This window comes from Pygocentrus nattereri, chromosome 7 (genome assembly GCF_015220715.1).
Source record: "Pygocentrus nattereri isolate fPygNat1 chromosome 7, fPygNat1.pri, whole genome shotgun sequence".
Classification (NCBI taxonomy): Eukaryota; Metazoa; Chordata; class Actinopteri; order Characiformes; family Serrasalmidae; genus Pygocentrus; species Pygocentrus nattereri.
The window spans coordinates 12,647,501-12,662,129 of NC_051217.1; the positions used below are offsets into that span (position 1 = coordinate 12,647,501).

Sequence of the window (14,629 nt, forward strand, 5' to 3'; positions counted from 1 at the left end):
TCAAACCTTTGTGTCATCTGTAGGACATAGCGTGATTTCTTGTTAAAAGCAAGTCATCAATGATATTTTATACCCAAACAACATTAAACAAAACAAAAACAAAATATAACTAGCTAATTAACTATCTTGCTAACTAACCCACTAAATAAATAGAATAAACAAATTCTCATGGCGGCTTATTTTGCTTACAGTAAGAAATTCCTGATTGTGACTCTCACATGTATCATTTGTGTACTCATCTCCTGTAGTGCAGTGTTTATTTTTATTTCCTTCTCACTTGTAACCAGTTTATAGAGATTTCCCACATCCTTGATATTTCCGTAGTTAATAATTCCAGAAAACACTAATAGTTCTCAAAGATTTAAAACTTTAAGATGGACCCTAGTTTTTTCCTTCTTATTTGACATCTTATTGTATGTACTAGTATGCTTTATTTGTATTTACTGTAATATAAAATAATGTAATAATAAGTCTTAAATAATGTAATAGTAAGCCTTGGGTTCAAGAGGATGATCCACCTTAAGGTGATCATAATATTTAAGCTTATCAATCACTGACACTGTTCTCCAGAGATACCCAGCTGAAGGCAATGGAGATGACCATAAACAATGCTGAAAAGTATATGGGTCAGTTCTGCTCACTGTTAGCTGCATACACCCGCAAGACAGCTAAACTCCGGGACAAGGCCGACATGCTGGCCCGTCAGCTGCACGATTTCGCCTGTACAGAGGATCCAGAGCTGAGCATATGCCTGAAGAACCTCTCGGAGGACTTGGCCATGGTCCAGGACTACAGGCAGGCTGAGGTAGGATGAAATGAGAAATATCTGTGATGGCTGAAGCAGGAGGATAACTTTGCTCTCAGTGGCTGATTACACTAAAGATTCATGTCTGCCCAGGTGGAAAGGTTGGACACACGTGTGGTCACCCCATTGAAGGCGTATGGTGATATAGTGAAAACTAAACGAGTGAGTTGATTCCCATTCCCTACTGCTATTGCCTTTTACGTACACTGCCTTTCAAAAGTTCAGGGGGACACATGGTGTCTTGAATTTAACACATTAAACAGAAAACTTTTGAGCAGATGTTTTTATTACATTAATGAAAATGAACGGTAAAAATCAAACACTACATGCACAAATGTCAAAAGAAGGCAAGCTGTCCCCAAAGTTTTGATAGGCAGTGTATATGCCAGATACACTATATTGCTAAAAGTATTCACTCGTCTGCCTTTACACGCATATGAACTTGAGTGACATCCCATTCTTAATCCATTGGGTTTAATATGATTTCGGCCCATCCTTTGCAGCTATAATAGCTTCCACTCTTCTGGAAAGGCTTTCCACAAGATTTAGGAGTGTGTTTATGGGAATTTTTGACCATTCTTCTAGAAGCGCTTTTGTGAGGTCAGACACTGATTTTGGACAAGAATGCCTGGCTCGCAGTCTCCACAGTCTCCTAATTCATCCTGAAGGTGTTATATCGGGTTGAGGTCAGGACTTTGTGTAGGCAGTCAAGTTCTTCCACACCATACTCGCTCATTCATGTCTTTATGGACCTTGCTTTGTGCACTGGTGCGCAGTCAAGTTGAACAGGAAGGGGGCATCCCCAAACTGTTCCCACAAAGTTGGGAGCCTGATATTGTCCAAAATCTCTTGGTCTGCTGAAGCATTAAGAGTTCCTTTCACTGGAACTAAGGGGCCGAGCCCAACTCCTGAAAAACAACCCCACACCATAATCCTCCTTCACTGAGCTCCTGAGAGCTTCCCATTCTTTCACAAATGTTTGTAGAAGCAGTCTTCATGCCTGTGTGCTTGGTTTTCTACACCTGTGGCCATGGAAGTGATTGGAACACCTAAATTCATTGATTTGGATGGGTGAGTCAATACTCACTTTTGGCAATATAGTGTATGTTTTCTTATGACTTATGACTTATGATACTTACTTGTTTGTTATGATTCTGTGGCCTTCTAATCAAAAGCACAAAACTAATGATTTTCAGGCAGACTTGAAGAAGTTTAGTGCAGATCGCAGTAGGGAGCTGAAGGAATTACATAGACTGGAAAAGATCCGGCTGAACAACCCAGCAGACAGACAGAGCATTGTATCCTTTAAAGTCTCACATATTAACTGTTTCAGTGTTTCACATTAAAATGATCTAGATTAGTGTTTCTCAGTTTCTGTGCTTTATTTTAATACTTTTCCTGCATTAATTCAGCCACTTTAACTCAGTAATGGGCTGTTAATGAGCTGATTGACTGGATCAGGTGTGTGGCAAGCAGGGAAACTACTTTGCATTTGTAAAAGTAGGTTTTCAGAACCAGGGCTGAGAATCACTGATCTAGATTGATTCTGCATGTGAAAGTTCATATTTTGACTCCAAAAATTGCTTTCCTTAATTAGGTCCACCAGTCACAGGTAGAACCAACAGACAACTGGAATTCTCTTGGAGGGACGGGACACTGTTTGATATTACCATAACTGATTTTACCTTTAGTAGTTATTTACACTCTTTCATGGATGTGAATGATACCATAAATGGGAATTCTCAATTGAAACTTCTGCTTTTAATGGTGCATAATTTATTTCAAAGTCAAGCTACAGAATAGAGTATTAAGTATACAGAATCCAGTATAGAGACAGTATATTGTACTTCAGAGCAAGGCTTTATCTGTCATGGAGATGCCCCCAGCTTTCCCATGTTTATATTGAAAGTGAGTATTTAGAGATGAGCAGCAATCATTGTATATCCTGCTCGAGCAGGGGTCGGCAACATGCTGCCCTGTTGCGCCTCCACAGCAAAATAAGATTTTTAGGTAAAAATAAAATAATCATCCTTCGCAGTAAAATAAAGCTCTGCTGATTGTTCTAACACAGTTTAAACAATAAATGGTCATAAACACTGGAGTTAATGTATATCTGCTAATTTACCCTTTAACCTTGAAGGTTGGTGTGCAGACTGTTGGTCTCCATAGCAACATAGACAACAGTCTCACCTAGCTAGCAGCTAATGAAAAAGCAAAGAGAAAGATTCAAGACAAACATTGATAATTTGAAGACAAACAAACTTATTTGCATTTATAAGCACTCCGTGGAAGCACTATTCCAATTTTGGAAAAGTTTCCTGCCAGAGATGTGAGAAGACCAGCTATAGCTGAGCTAAAGCTTAAAGCAGAGCATAGTAAGTCTGTGTTTTTGTTTCTTTTGTATTAGTTAGCCTGTACTAGGACATTAGCATATACTGAGACATATTTACAGCAAAGATGTTAAAATGGACAGAAAATATCAAGGTGGCTCTCAAGGTGGTTTGATTTTTGCTCAAAGGACAAAATGGCTCTTCTTAACATTTGGGTTGCCGACCCCTGTGCTAGAGATTTCAGCTGTGTTTAACTTTATGTAGGCAGAAGTGAACGTCCAGAAAGCCAGCAGCAATGCAAACAGGAGCACAAGGCAGATGGAGGACACTATCATTGACTTCCAAAAACAAAAACTAGAGGATGTAAAGGTCAGTAGTTCACATCCAACAAACTGCACACAACATATACAGTTCATCAACAGCATGGTTTCGAAAAGTCTTATTCTGAGTGACGTGCAGAAATTTTTAACTGTCCTTGAAAAACTTCCATAAACTAATCCAGATATTGTGTAAAGATAACCTAAAGTTAAGACATACAGAAGTGCATAGATACACAACACAGATTTTAATTGTTTTTGTGAATGATTAGTGTTCATTTAATGCGTTTTGATATTTTTTAATTGTCTAATTGGCTGTAGAATTACAGTTCACTAAATCATGAAAATCACTTCTGTTTATTTCAGAGGATCTTCACAGACTTCATCATGGTGGAGATGCTGTTTCATTCCAAAGCTTTGGAAGTTTATACACATACCTTCAATAATATGGAAACTATGGACATACACAAAGATCTAGAGGTGAATACTAACATAGTAGCTCAGGACATTTTGATGATGGCGCTGATGGGTTTTACACTTGTGAAGTATGCTGTTTGATGCCATCATGCCTTCTCCTACAGTTGTTTAGGAATCGTATCCAGGTTACAGGATCTCTGATCGAAACTACAACCTCCACTGCTGACATGGCCCACTACCCAAGCCCCCCTGCTTCTACCCTCAGACTGCCCCAATACTCAAGCCCACCCACTTCTACCCTCAGGCTGTCTCAATACCCCAGCCCTCCTGCCACCATCCCCAGAATGAACTTCGAGCAGCCCAAACAGGTGAACTCAGAAGAGATGAGGTTTAACAGAATTCACTCAGTTTTTGGAATTTACTCATTAACCTCTTATTCCCCAAGGTATATTTTATATTTTCACCAGAGAGACCATCTGTTTATAGTATATAGCCCAGATTTGTGCAAAAATGGGTTGACTTTCAGTTGAGTTCAGCTTCTTTTATTATAAGGGTTTAAAATTACATTATCCATCTATCTTACCGGAAAAAGACAGTTACACCACTTTTTGAATGTAGCTTATTAAATATGAGTCATGTTAGGAAGAATATGATGAAGTGCGTTTTGGAACCACCAGTGACATATTGCAAATTTCTCTTTATCTTTTTAAAATTATTAAAGTGTTTATTCTTTTAGATAAATGCTTGCAACTGTAACAACTGCAATTTCCCTCTGGGCTCAATAAAGGATTCTGATTATGATCTCAAGGAGTTGAAGAGGAAATGCAGGAAAGTTGTGCAGAGTGTTCTGAGAAAAATACTGTTTCAATACAAAGATATTTGCAATTTTCAAAATTTCAGCATAATTTGCTCATGGGTTTGGTAGGTAATAATGAGGAATTTTGTCTTCATGAAGTAATCATATATAAAGATGGCACCTGATGGCACCCAATTGTAGTGCACAACTTGTACTTAGTTGCTGAGTTTATCATATGGTGAAAATACAAAAAAATATAAAATGTGCCATGATTTTTAGAGAGGCCAGATTTAATGTTTATTTTTCTGTAGAGAATGTTTACTTATTTTCAGCTTTTTTCATTTCCAGAAAATCAACAAAATACAGTATGTAAAACTGTATATATACATAATGTTGCTGTCCAATAAAAAAACAGCATCTCCAAAATAGTAACTTTACAAAAGAGGCGAAAATATTGTTAGTTTTTAATATAGGTCTATGGAAAGAGATTTTTTTCCAAGCATTTTTGGAGCATTTTTATTGGTCTATTCATCATGAATTTTTTACACATTATAAAGAACAGCTCCCGTGCTCAAAGAATGTAGACAAGTAAAAATCACAAATAATGGAGATGCGTATGTGTTTCTCTTTGGACAGCAACAATAATACAGAATGTTCTGATAAATATCCCATCAGTTCTCAAGACACAGAGCTTTGGTAGTAAAGCTCAAGGTTTTTTTTATTTTTACTTCTGAAGGAACAAATTTTGCTAAAAATTTGAAAAATCTGTGGCTGTGTTGTGGCTTTCTAGTTGTTTCATAAGGAAATTCTGAGAACATGCACCTCAGTTATTACAACTTGTACTGTTAGAAATTAAGGTTCTGTGCAGGTATATTTTTTGCTCATCAAAATACAAACAATGTAAATGTACCCTCAGAGGGACATCAGTGGTTTTAAAGTCTATCTTAAATAAGTTTTTCTGGGTGAAAAGTACATAGTTGTACCTTTTCATAAACAAATGCTTAGAGATGAGACGGAGTGTGTGGAGTCAGTACAACTTCATATATAACTTCAATGGATTATGGTAGAATTATGTTCCCTGACTGAGGGTACTGAGAGGTACCCTTAAGGGTACCACCCCAATTACAAGAGGCGTACTGCCCCAGTGACTAGGGGTAATACCCCAGTGACAGTTTAGTACCTTTATTTCTGAGATTGTATTAACTCTTATATGTCCAGGGGTCTCTCACACCTTTCTCTGCTTATTTTTATTCTTCAGTCTCTGAGAAGAGCTTTGCGTAGGCAGAGAGAAATGGAGGAAGATGAAGAGGAAGATGAGGAGGAGGATGAGAAAGAGGAGCAGTATGACTCTGAGGAAGATCTGGAGGGGCCACGGACTCTCAGGCAGTCCTATGCTGCTCAGTATGTCAGGAGCCACATACAGAAATGATGAATGTTCTCTCCTATAGAAAAAGGTGTTCTTGTGCACTTTAGGATGTGGTGGTGTTATTTGGATGCATCTGAGAAAGTGATTGTATAGCTTGGGCTGCATTTAACATACATTACATGTTTTAAATGTGTTTGGATACATGTAGAGCAGAATATACTGCCTAATCAAGTGCATAATGTTCTGCAGAATCATTCATGAAGGCTGTTTGTGTTTATGCTGAGAATGATGTAAAACAGTTGTGTCTGAAGAATGCTATATTAAACACTATGGAGAAACATGGTGCAAGTACTTTTGTATCTGCAGGACCTGAGCAGATGTGAAATAAAAGAGTTTATAAAGCATGAAATATGAAAATGATTCCCCTGATTATTTCTACAGTGTGAATAGACTCAATCATAACACCCACAAGATTTCAATGGAGCATTAAATAATATGCATTGTTTTTCTGATGAGGGCAGCCGCAGACCCAAGGATTGATCTGCTTAAGCCGTCTCTCAAGAATAGCATGCATCATTCAAAAGCCAATCACACACAGTTCTGAAGACTGAGTCAGTGTTTTTACTGCCACTGGGTCTCCGTGCCATTACTTTTGTATATGAGCTGTCAGCAAGTAGCATATCTTGTTGCACAGTGTTATGTGAATGATCATAGAAAGTGTTCTTTTCTCTAAATTGGGTCATACAGAATGGGCCACATTTCAAAACAACAACAACAACAAACCAAGATAAAGAGTGTTAAGATGGAAATGAACTGCTAAGTTGCTGACTGACCTGGCTGCTAATCCACAGAAAGAGTGAATACTGGTGGTGTCTGAACATGTCGTTTAAAGGAAAAGGCACTGCAGGATGATGTAAAGATACATTTCAGAGACATGGCTACTGAAAGCGATGCAGCCCCTTCCCTCTGAAGAGACACACGCAGAGGAGTGAGGAGTGGATGACAGCATAAAGCTCTGTAAGAGAAGCAAGGGAAGACATGACTTTCCCATTTGCGATCACTCTGCATGGCCTTTTTTACACCTCTGTGTTTCTCTCTCTCTCTCTCTCTCTCTCTCTCTCTCTCTCTCTCTCTCTCTCACACACACACACACACACACACACACACACAAACACACACACACACACACGTACAAGCAACAAGCACACACTCTATTCCATTCTATTTTTCCACACGGAAATTAAGGAATAAATTAGCTCTGACCTGAGAATTTATCATAATGATTCAGCTAAAGCCACAGTCAGAGTGTCAGAGAGAGAGAGGGAGATAGAGAAGGAGAGGCGAGAGAGGGAGTAACAGAGAGATAAAGAGTGATTGGGACAAACAAAAGGAGAGAAAAGTAGGGAGGAAAGAGAGAGGTGGGGGGAGGGGGAAAGAGAGGAGGAGAGACAAGAGAGGGAGAATGAGAGAGCCAGACAGAAAGAGTGAGGAAGAGAGAGAAAGAGGAAAATAAAGAACAGAAGGAGGAGGAGACAGACACAAAGAAGGAATATGATAGAGATGAAGAGAGCTGAATAGAGAGAGGGAGCAAGAGAGATAGAGTGAAAGAGAGAGTGTGTGTGTATGTGTGTGAGAGAGAGAGAGAGAGAGAGAGAGAGAGAGAGAGACCGTAAGAAAGGGAGAGATAAGAAACAGAACTGGAGAGAAAGAGGGAATGAAGGAGACAGAAAGAGGGAAACAAAAAGATAGATAGATGAAGAGTGAAAGAGCAAGAGAGACAAAAAGATGGAGAATGAGAGAGAGAGAGGTGAGACGCAGATTTAAAGAAGGGGAGAGGGGAGAGAGTGAATGAAAGAACAAGAGAGATAGGAGAGAGACAGACAGAGAAGACAGAGAGAGAGAGAGTGAAAGATACAGAAAGAGTAAAAGAGATAGAAAAAGAGAAGAAGAAAGAGGGATGAAGAATGGAGATGGAGGGGGGGGGGGGGATACTATTAGCATGAAAGTGCTGCTGGCCTCTCTCTCTACTGCACCTGAGACCACAGGCTGGATAGAGGGAGAGAGGATAGAGGGGGTGGGCAAGAGAGGCACTGCCCAAACAGCTCTCACATGCCTCTACATGTGTGACCTGGCAGTCTGTCTCCCTGCATGTCTCTCTGTCTGACCCCTCTGCCAGACATCTAAACCTCAAACACAACTCATCACTTATTAGCACAGATGTATGACAGGTTATTAGAAATGGTAACAAATGGTTTTGAAGAGAAACAAAGAGCATCTTGGGAAAGAAAAGTCTTTTTCTCTACTTAGGTTTCTGTAGGCCTCGGTGTTGATGTGGGAGGTTTGTATGTAGGAGCTGAGGAACACAGTATGACCCCTTCACCTCTCTTTCCTCACTCCTCCATTCTCTTTATGTCTCCTTCTTCTACCACATGCAGAGCAAATATCACCTCCCATAAGCATCCACAGGGCGTAAATGATATACAGCAAAACTGCTTTTAGAGGCTCTAATAGTCCATAAAAGCAGTGATGCCGTTTTCACAAACATTTGTTCTATTATTTCCATCTTATGGTGAGACCTGATGCAGAACAGACTTACTGTCGTCTTGTAACAATGTAGTGATGGCATTTTTATACATCATAACCACAGTCTTCAGTCTCAGGTGGAGGAACCCCGATATGCAGATTTGAGCTAAGTAGCTCAAGTAAAATCTTTCCAAGCACCTTGATTGACGTCTTCAACATTTTATTCAGTAATTATATGGTAAACAGTGCAAACTGGCCAAGTTGTTCTTAAGTTGTAGGAATGAGGAGTGCAAGTAGTAACAGTGACAAAGTGCAAAAGTAGCAGTTCAGAAAACTGCTTAAGTACTGAGTACAGTTCTATACAAAAGTTTTGGCACCTTTAGCCAAATTACATCCATCCATCCATTTTCTAAGCCGCTTCTCCCTCAGCACTCCCCTCGCAGGGGGTACTGGAGCCTATCCCAGCGGTCATCGGGCAGAAGGCAGGATACACCCTGGACAGGTCGCCAGTCCATCGCAGGTCGCCAAATTACATATTTTGTTCATTTTTGAAGTAAAAAGAAGTAAAAAAACAAAGTAACATTTTTCTGCAAATATTAATGCAATTACTTTATAATTGAAAAATATAGTAATTGTGACGTTATACTTAATACCACTACCTTTAGCAGATACTACAGTTGGCAGATACTTTTTGTAGCCAACTAGAAGAATGTCTATCTATTTTAGTTCTATGATATTCTTGGACGATACGCATAGTATGTTTAAGCTCTGCTGTTCTTTTTTTTCTCCAAACCTTTGACGATTGTGACCAGAGACTTCCATTTTCACTTCATCAGTCCACAGCACTTGTTTCCAAAATGCCTTCTTATCTAGATGTTGTTTGCAGACTTCAGTTGTTGACTGTTATGAGGCAGTCACATGTTTCTTTCTGATGACTCTTCCACGCAGATCATGTTTGTGCAACCAACACTGCCCAGTAAAATGGAGTACCACCACTCCTGTGTCAGCCCTGCAGGTCCATTGCTGTCATATGGCACCACTCATTTATTTATTTATTTATTTATTGGGCAGCATGGTGGCATGGTGGGTAGCGCTGTCACCACACAGCAAGGAGGGCCTGAGTTCAAGTCTCCGGCCAGACGACCAGGTTCCGCTCTGTGTGGAGCTTGCATGTTCTCCCTGTGTCTGCATGGGTTTCCTCCAGGTTCCCTGGTTTCCAGTCACAGTCCAAAGACATGCAGTCAGGCTGTTTGGACATGCTAAAATTGACCCTTGGTGTGAGTTGATGTGTATGTCTATCTGTCTGCCCTGCGATGGAGACTGGCAACCTGTCCGGGGCGTATCCTGCCTTTTGTCCATTGACAGCTGGGATAGTCTCCAGCACCCCCTGCGACCCAGAAGGAGAAACAGCTTAGAAGATGTGTGCGTACGTGTGTGTGTATATGTGTGTGTGTGTGTGTCTGTGTGTGTTCATTTATTTATTTATTTACCTTTTAATTCAGGGCAAGCTTTGACCTCTATTACCAATTAAATAAAAGCCATAACACTGGTATAAATGTCCACATGGGTCAATGTGCATATATGTTACACACACAGAGCAGTGTACATGTCACATACATATTTAATGCTCAGCCAGAGGCAGCAGTGTGAAGGTGACAGGACACAGAGAACCATGTCTGTTCATTAAACCCATGAAGATCATTTCCTTTCACTCAGTATTAATAAGGAAGAGGGGATGAAGACCGATGGAGCAACAACTGAGACAGAAAGAACGAAAGAAAAAGGCAACATGTGGAATAAAATATAGCAGAAAAATAGGCTGCAAGTAGCCCCCAGTGGGGAAAAGAGGATTGATGGGTACGAGCAGAGAGTGGTCGTGACTAAAGAGACTCATGAGAGAAGCACAATCCCTCTGTCTGCTCTAAGACCTTAACATGACCTCACATTCAGCTTTACTTTTTACATCTAGGAATCTGCAATGATCCCATGTATGTTTAATCTAGACTGGAAAAAAACTGAAATAAAGAGACTAGAGAATGAATACATAAATAAATAAAGAAAGAATTTTTAGAAGAGGTTGAACAGGGTGGTCCAGCAGGGCATTTTTTTACATTAACGTAACATTACAGTAACACTGAGCATAAACTGATCACACACTGTGTAACTCAGAGTAGCGAATATGTATTGTCTTAAAGATTTCCCTGCATCCCTCAACAAATTACATACTGAATTTTTAAGTTAAAAAAATAAGTTAATACCACCTCTACACAGAACATGTAGATACACACATACTGATTATTTGCTGAATTTAACATATTAGAAAAATACAACATAAAATGTGGCCTTTACAAAAGTTATAGCACATTCTATATTTTATTTTTTTTTCACTATGTTAAACTAAGCGAATAAATCAAATACACTTTTGCATGTCACATATGAGTTTGTTTTCTGTATAGAATGACAGACAGACAGACACAGTCACTCACACACTCACACCCAGGGGCAATTTAGCATGTCCAATCGACCTGACTGCATGTCTTTGGACTGTGGGAGGAAACCAGAGAACCCGGAGGAAACCCATGCAGACACAAGGAGAACATGCAAACTCCACATAGAAAGGAACATCACTTACTATATTAAATCTTTATGGTACACAAATATATTAGAGCAAAGACTAACATAAAGATGGCAGTTCTATTCTAACATTAACTGGCCCACCTGAACTACCTAATCATTTCTTTCAGAAGTCTTTGTTTAACCCCTTAAATTGCCAGGGCTTGCTGGCAGGCCCAAAGTTTTGTCACACACTTCTCTAACCTAAGCATAGCTCAGCCAGTTTGCACTGTCATCCTGGTAGTGAATAATAAGCTTTAGGATGTAATAATGCTGGGATTTTAAGGGGTCAACTACATGAGGCACGTTAGATTTGAGCTGGAGGAAACTTTCAGGAATGCAGGTCTGCAGGAACAGGTTTGGTGACGTAGATAATACACAGTCTTAGCCAGGAGAGGGCGACAAACTTTACTCTGTCCACAAGAAGGAGGAAAGGAGAAAGGGGAGTGCATGCCATCTACAATATGAGTGCCACTAATCAGAGACTATACAAGTCTGTCAGTACCTTAGGATTAAACTGGTCTGGCCAGGTTTAACCTCAGGACTGGCACTGCAAATAGCTATCATGTGTTTTAGTAAGAGGATAATCACATTTTGGAAAGCATATAAAAAGCTCTGGAGCAAAAATGTCTTGTTATCTCCAATGTTTGTCAATTTAAAAGTTCTAGTTACCCTTTGCATTGTGTTTAAATTTGTGCTAAATTTTCAAATGTGGTCCCAAAAAAATGGTCCAAAAATAATTTTTACATTAACTTCCATTATATTCAAAAGACGTTGTCAGAATTTTTTATTTTTTTATACTAATGATGAGAAATTATTATGTAATACTCATTAAGATTATTGCTATCTTTAAAATGCAGATAAAACAGATATAAAAGCATGATCTAAAAAAATAAGTGAACAGATATATATTGTCAGATGTATTATCTCTTCTGTTGTCCATTCCCTGAGGAAGGACACACTGAGTGCATCATTTGTTCAACATGCATCAGATCACAGCAAGCTGCCTGAATGCCCAAAGTAAGCCCCTGAGCACAGCCAGACCTAAAGCATGATGTCATCACAATCTCATCCCAAGAGAACTGGGTAGGGCCTGAGTCTAAAAGGAGCTAACCAAACAGCTGACATCACAAGCCAGTGGAGAGCCAGCCAGCCAATCACAATAGCAGCAGAGAGGGACTGGGGCTTGAGTGTTGGTCTGTGTGATGTCAAGGGGTCATGTTCAGCTGTGAACGAGCAATGTCTGTGTGCTCATGTCTCAGATTGATGTTGTAGAGCTTTGATTCCTGACTTCACTGACAGAGTGCATCATTATTTAATGTGGCCTGGTACAGCCCAGGGTCAGAGTGTGTGCATGCATGTGCATGTGAATGAGCCTAGGGCTCTACAGGCATGTATTCCCATGCTGTATAAAGACCCCCCTGCCTCTATTGCTCTCTCTCTCTCTCTCTCTCTCTCTCTCTCTCTCTCTCTCAATCACTTTCACACTAGGACTCTCATCTAGACACTTCATGCACTTATAATGATGAAAACATGATGAATAATTCTAGGCCCAATCATATGCTCACAGCTGTGCTGTAAAATGGAAAAAAGGAACGCTGGAGTGAGATGGAGATGAGTATGCATGGTGACAGCAGTCACGTTTTGCTGTGTCATGCACGTGCACGTTCACCCTTGCAGCATGGAGGAGGCGCTGTGTGTGCATGCTCTACAGCCCATAGGAAACGTGCAGCCTGGCATTGACCCTTCTGACTTCTACTACTCACATCACTGAAACAGAAAAGAGTCAGGGGAAAAGTGAGAGGGGGCAAATGCTCAGGTGGAGCAGAGGAGCAATAGAGGATGGAAAGGATTAGCATGGGGTGAGGAAGAAAATGTTTCATATAGAGAAAATGCATGAGTAGAAATGAGGGATACACAATAGTAACAGGAAGGACAGCATATCTAGTCATAGCCTTGATTAGAAGAAGGAAAGCATTAGAACATGTTTAACAGGTAAGCTTTTGGCAACATACACTATTAACCTCCACTGAAGAAGGATGCTCTTAGTACAGCATTTTCAGATAGTCAAATGGATGTTTAATTTATTTTTTAAAAAGCTATGAAACACCAATCTGCATATGTAATAAAAATGGTCGAAGAGTGGTCAGATCTACCTTCCAGAGATTTACTTCTTTATCCCACCCAAACTGACCTCACCTAATCAATCTATTTATTGCCCTCATAAGTCCTTGATTAGCTGAATGAGCTGTGTTAGATTTTGGTTGGAGGTGAAACCAGCAGGAAGGCAGATCTCCAGTGGAGGGTTGGTGACAATGCCTATGCCAGGGGTGGTGAATTCCTAGAGAGCCAGTGTCCAGCACAGTTTACTTATTTTTTCTGTTCTAAACACACCTACTAAACCTAGCAGTTAGGTACAGGGGTGAATCAAGATTGTTTGATTAGGAAACTATGCTGGGCTCCAGCCCTTCAGTACTGGAGTTTGCTACCCTTGGTCTAAGCCTGAACCTCAGCAAAAGAAATTAAATGAAGCTATACATAAAGTATTTGTGAGAGTCAGAATTATTTTGTTAGTAAACCTTTATTTTTCACTGGGTTTCCAACATTTTGTCCTGCATAAACTCACACACACACACGCACACACACACACACATGCCAGTGTGATCCATTGATGCGGCATGATGGAAGGTAAACAAGTGAGAAGGGTTTGGGGCAGATATGGCTACTGTCTGACAAAGTGCGATAGAGAGACAGGGGGAGAGGAGGGGGTGCAGGGGGAAAGGACGAAGGGATGAAGGGAAAGTGCTCATCTGTATGCAGGTGAAAGCCACAGTGTCACATGGTCTCTTTACCCAATGGAGACATGGTCTTCACAGAAGTGAAAGAACATGCGGGGCATCTATTCAGAGTGATGTGAAGTAATTGTTCCCTTTCAGTATTGCACGTACGATACATCCTTTTCACCATGGTTACACTTCCATGCATAACCTGCGGTCTTAAGAAACAATAGAAGAACTATTTTGGGTGGTATATAATACTGTTTTTCAAAAAGGTTCTTTATAGAACCATCTACAGCACATTTTCCATCAGTCAGAAGAACCCTTTCACAATGCAAAGAACTCTTTAATCATGCAAAGGGTACTTTCAGTGTTCATGGTTCTATATAGAACCATTTTCGTTACTAAAGAACACCCCTAGTCAAATTACCTGTTTTGTTAAGTTTGAGTTAAAACATCATCTGCAGTAAACAAATGTCAATATGCTGTATTTCTACAACTGTTAAAGAGTTTAATGTATTTAGGGAAAAACATAAAACTTAAAATAGGTTTAATGTTTTGCATGGATCACATTTTATTTTTTCCTTGTTAATATTAACAAGGAAATGAACAGTAATTGTACATTGAAATGTGCAGAAGTGTGTTCTCTGTACATGATGTGGACTTTTCACTTAGAAAATCAACA

At 39.8% G+C, this 14,629-nt stretch overlaps 1 protein-coding gene across 1 annotated transcript in view; it reads left to right on the plus strand.

Annotated features, from left to right (window-relative positions):
* LOC108442585 (CBY1-interacting BAR domain-containing protein 2-like) overlaps window positions 1–6,440 on the plus strand; it is a 7,709-nt gene extending 1,269 nt beyond the window's left edge. The window contains exons 2-9 of the mRNA XM_017722703.2: window positions 571–805; window positions 899–967; window positions 2,002–2,103; window positions 2,412–2,417; window positions 3,400–3,504; window positions 3,819–3,932; window positions 4,034–4,237; window positions 5,924–6,440. Coding sequence (XP_017578192.1) covers window positions 571–805; window positions 899–967; window positions 2,002–2,103; window positions 2,412–2,417; window positions 3,400–3,504; window positions 3,819–3,932; window positions 4,034–4,237; window positions 5,924–6,094 — 1,006 coding nt within the window. The 3' untranslated portion in view covers window positions 6,095–6,440. The remainder of the gene's footprint in view (window positions 1–570; window positions 806–898; window positions 968–2,001; window positions 2,104–2,411; window positions 2,418–3,399; window positions 3,505–3,818; window positions 3,933–4,033; window positions 4,238–5,923) is intronic.
* The last annotated feature ends 8,189 nt before the right edge of the window (window positions 6,441–14,629 follow it).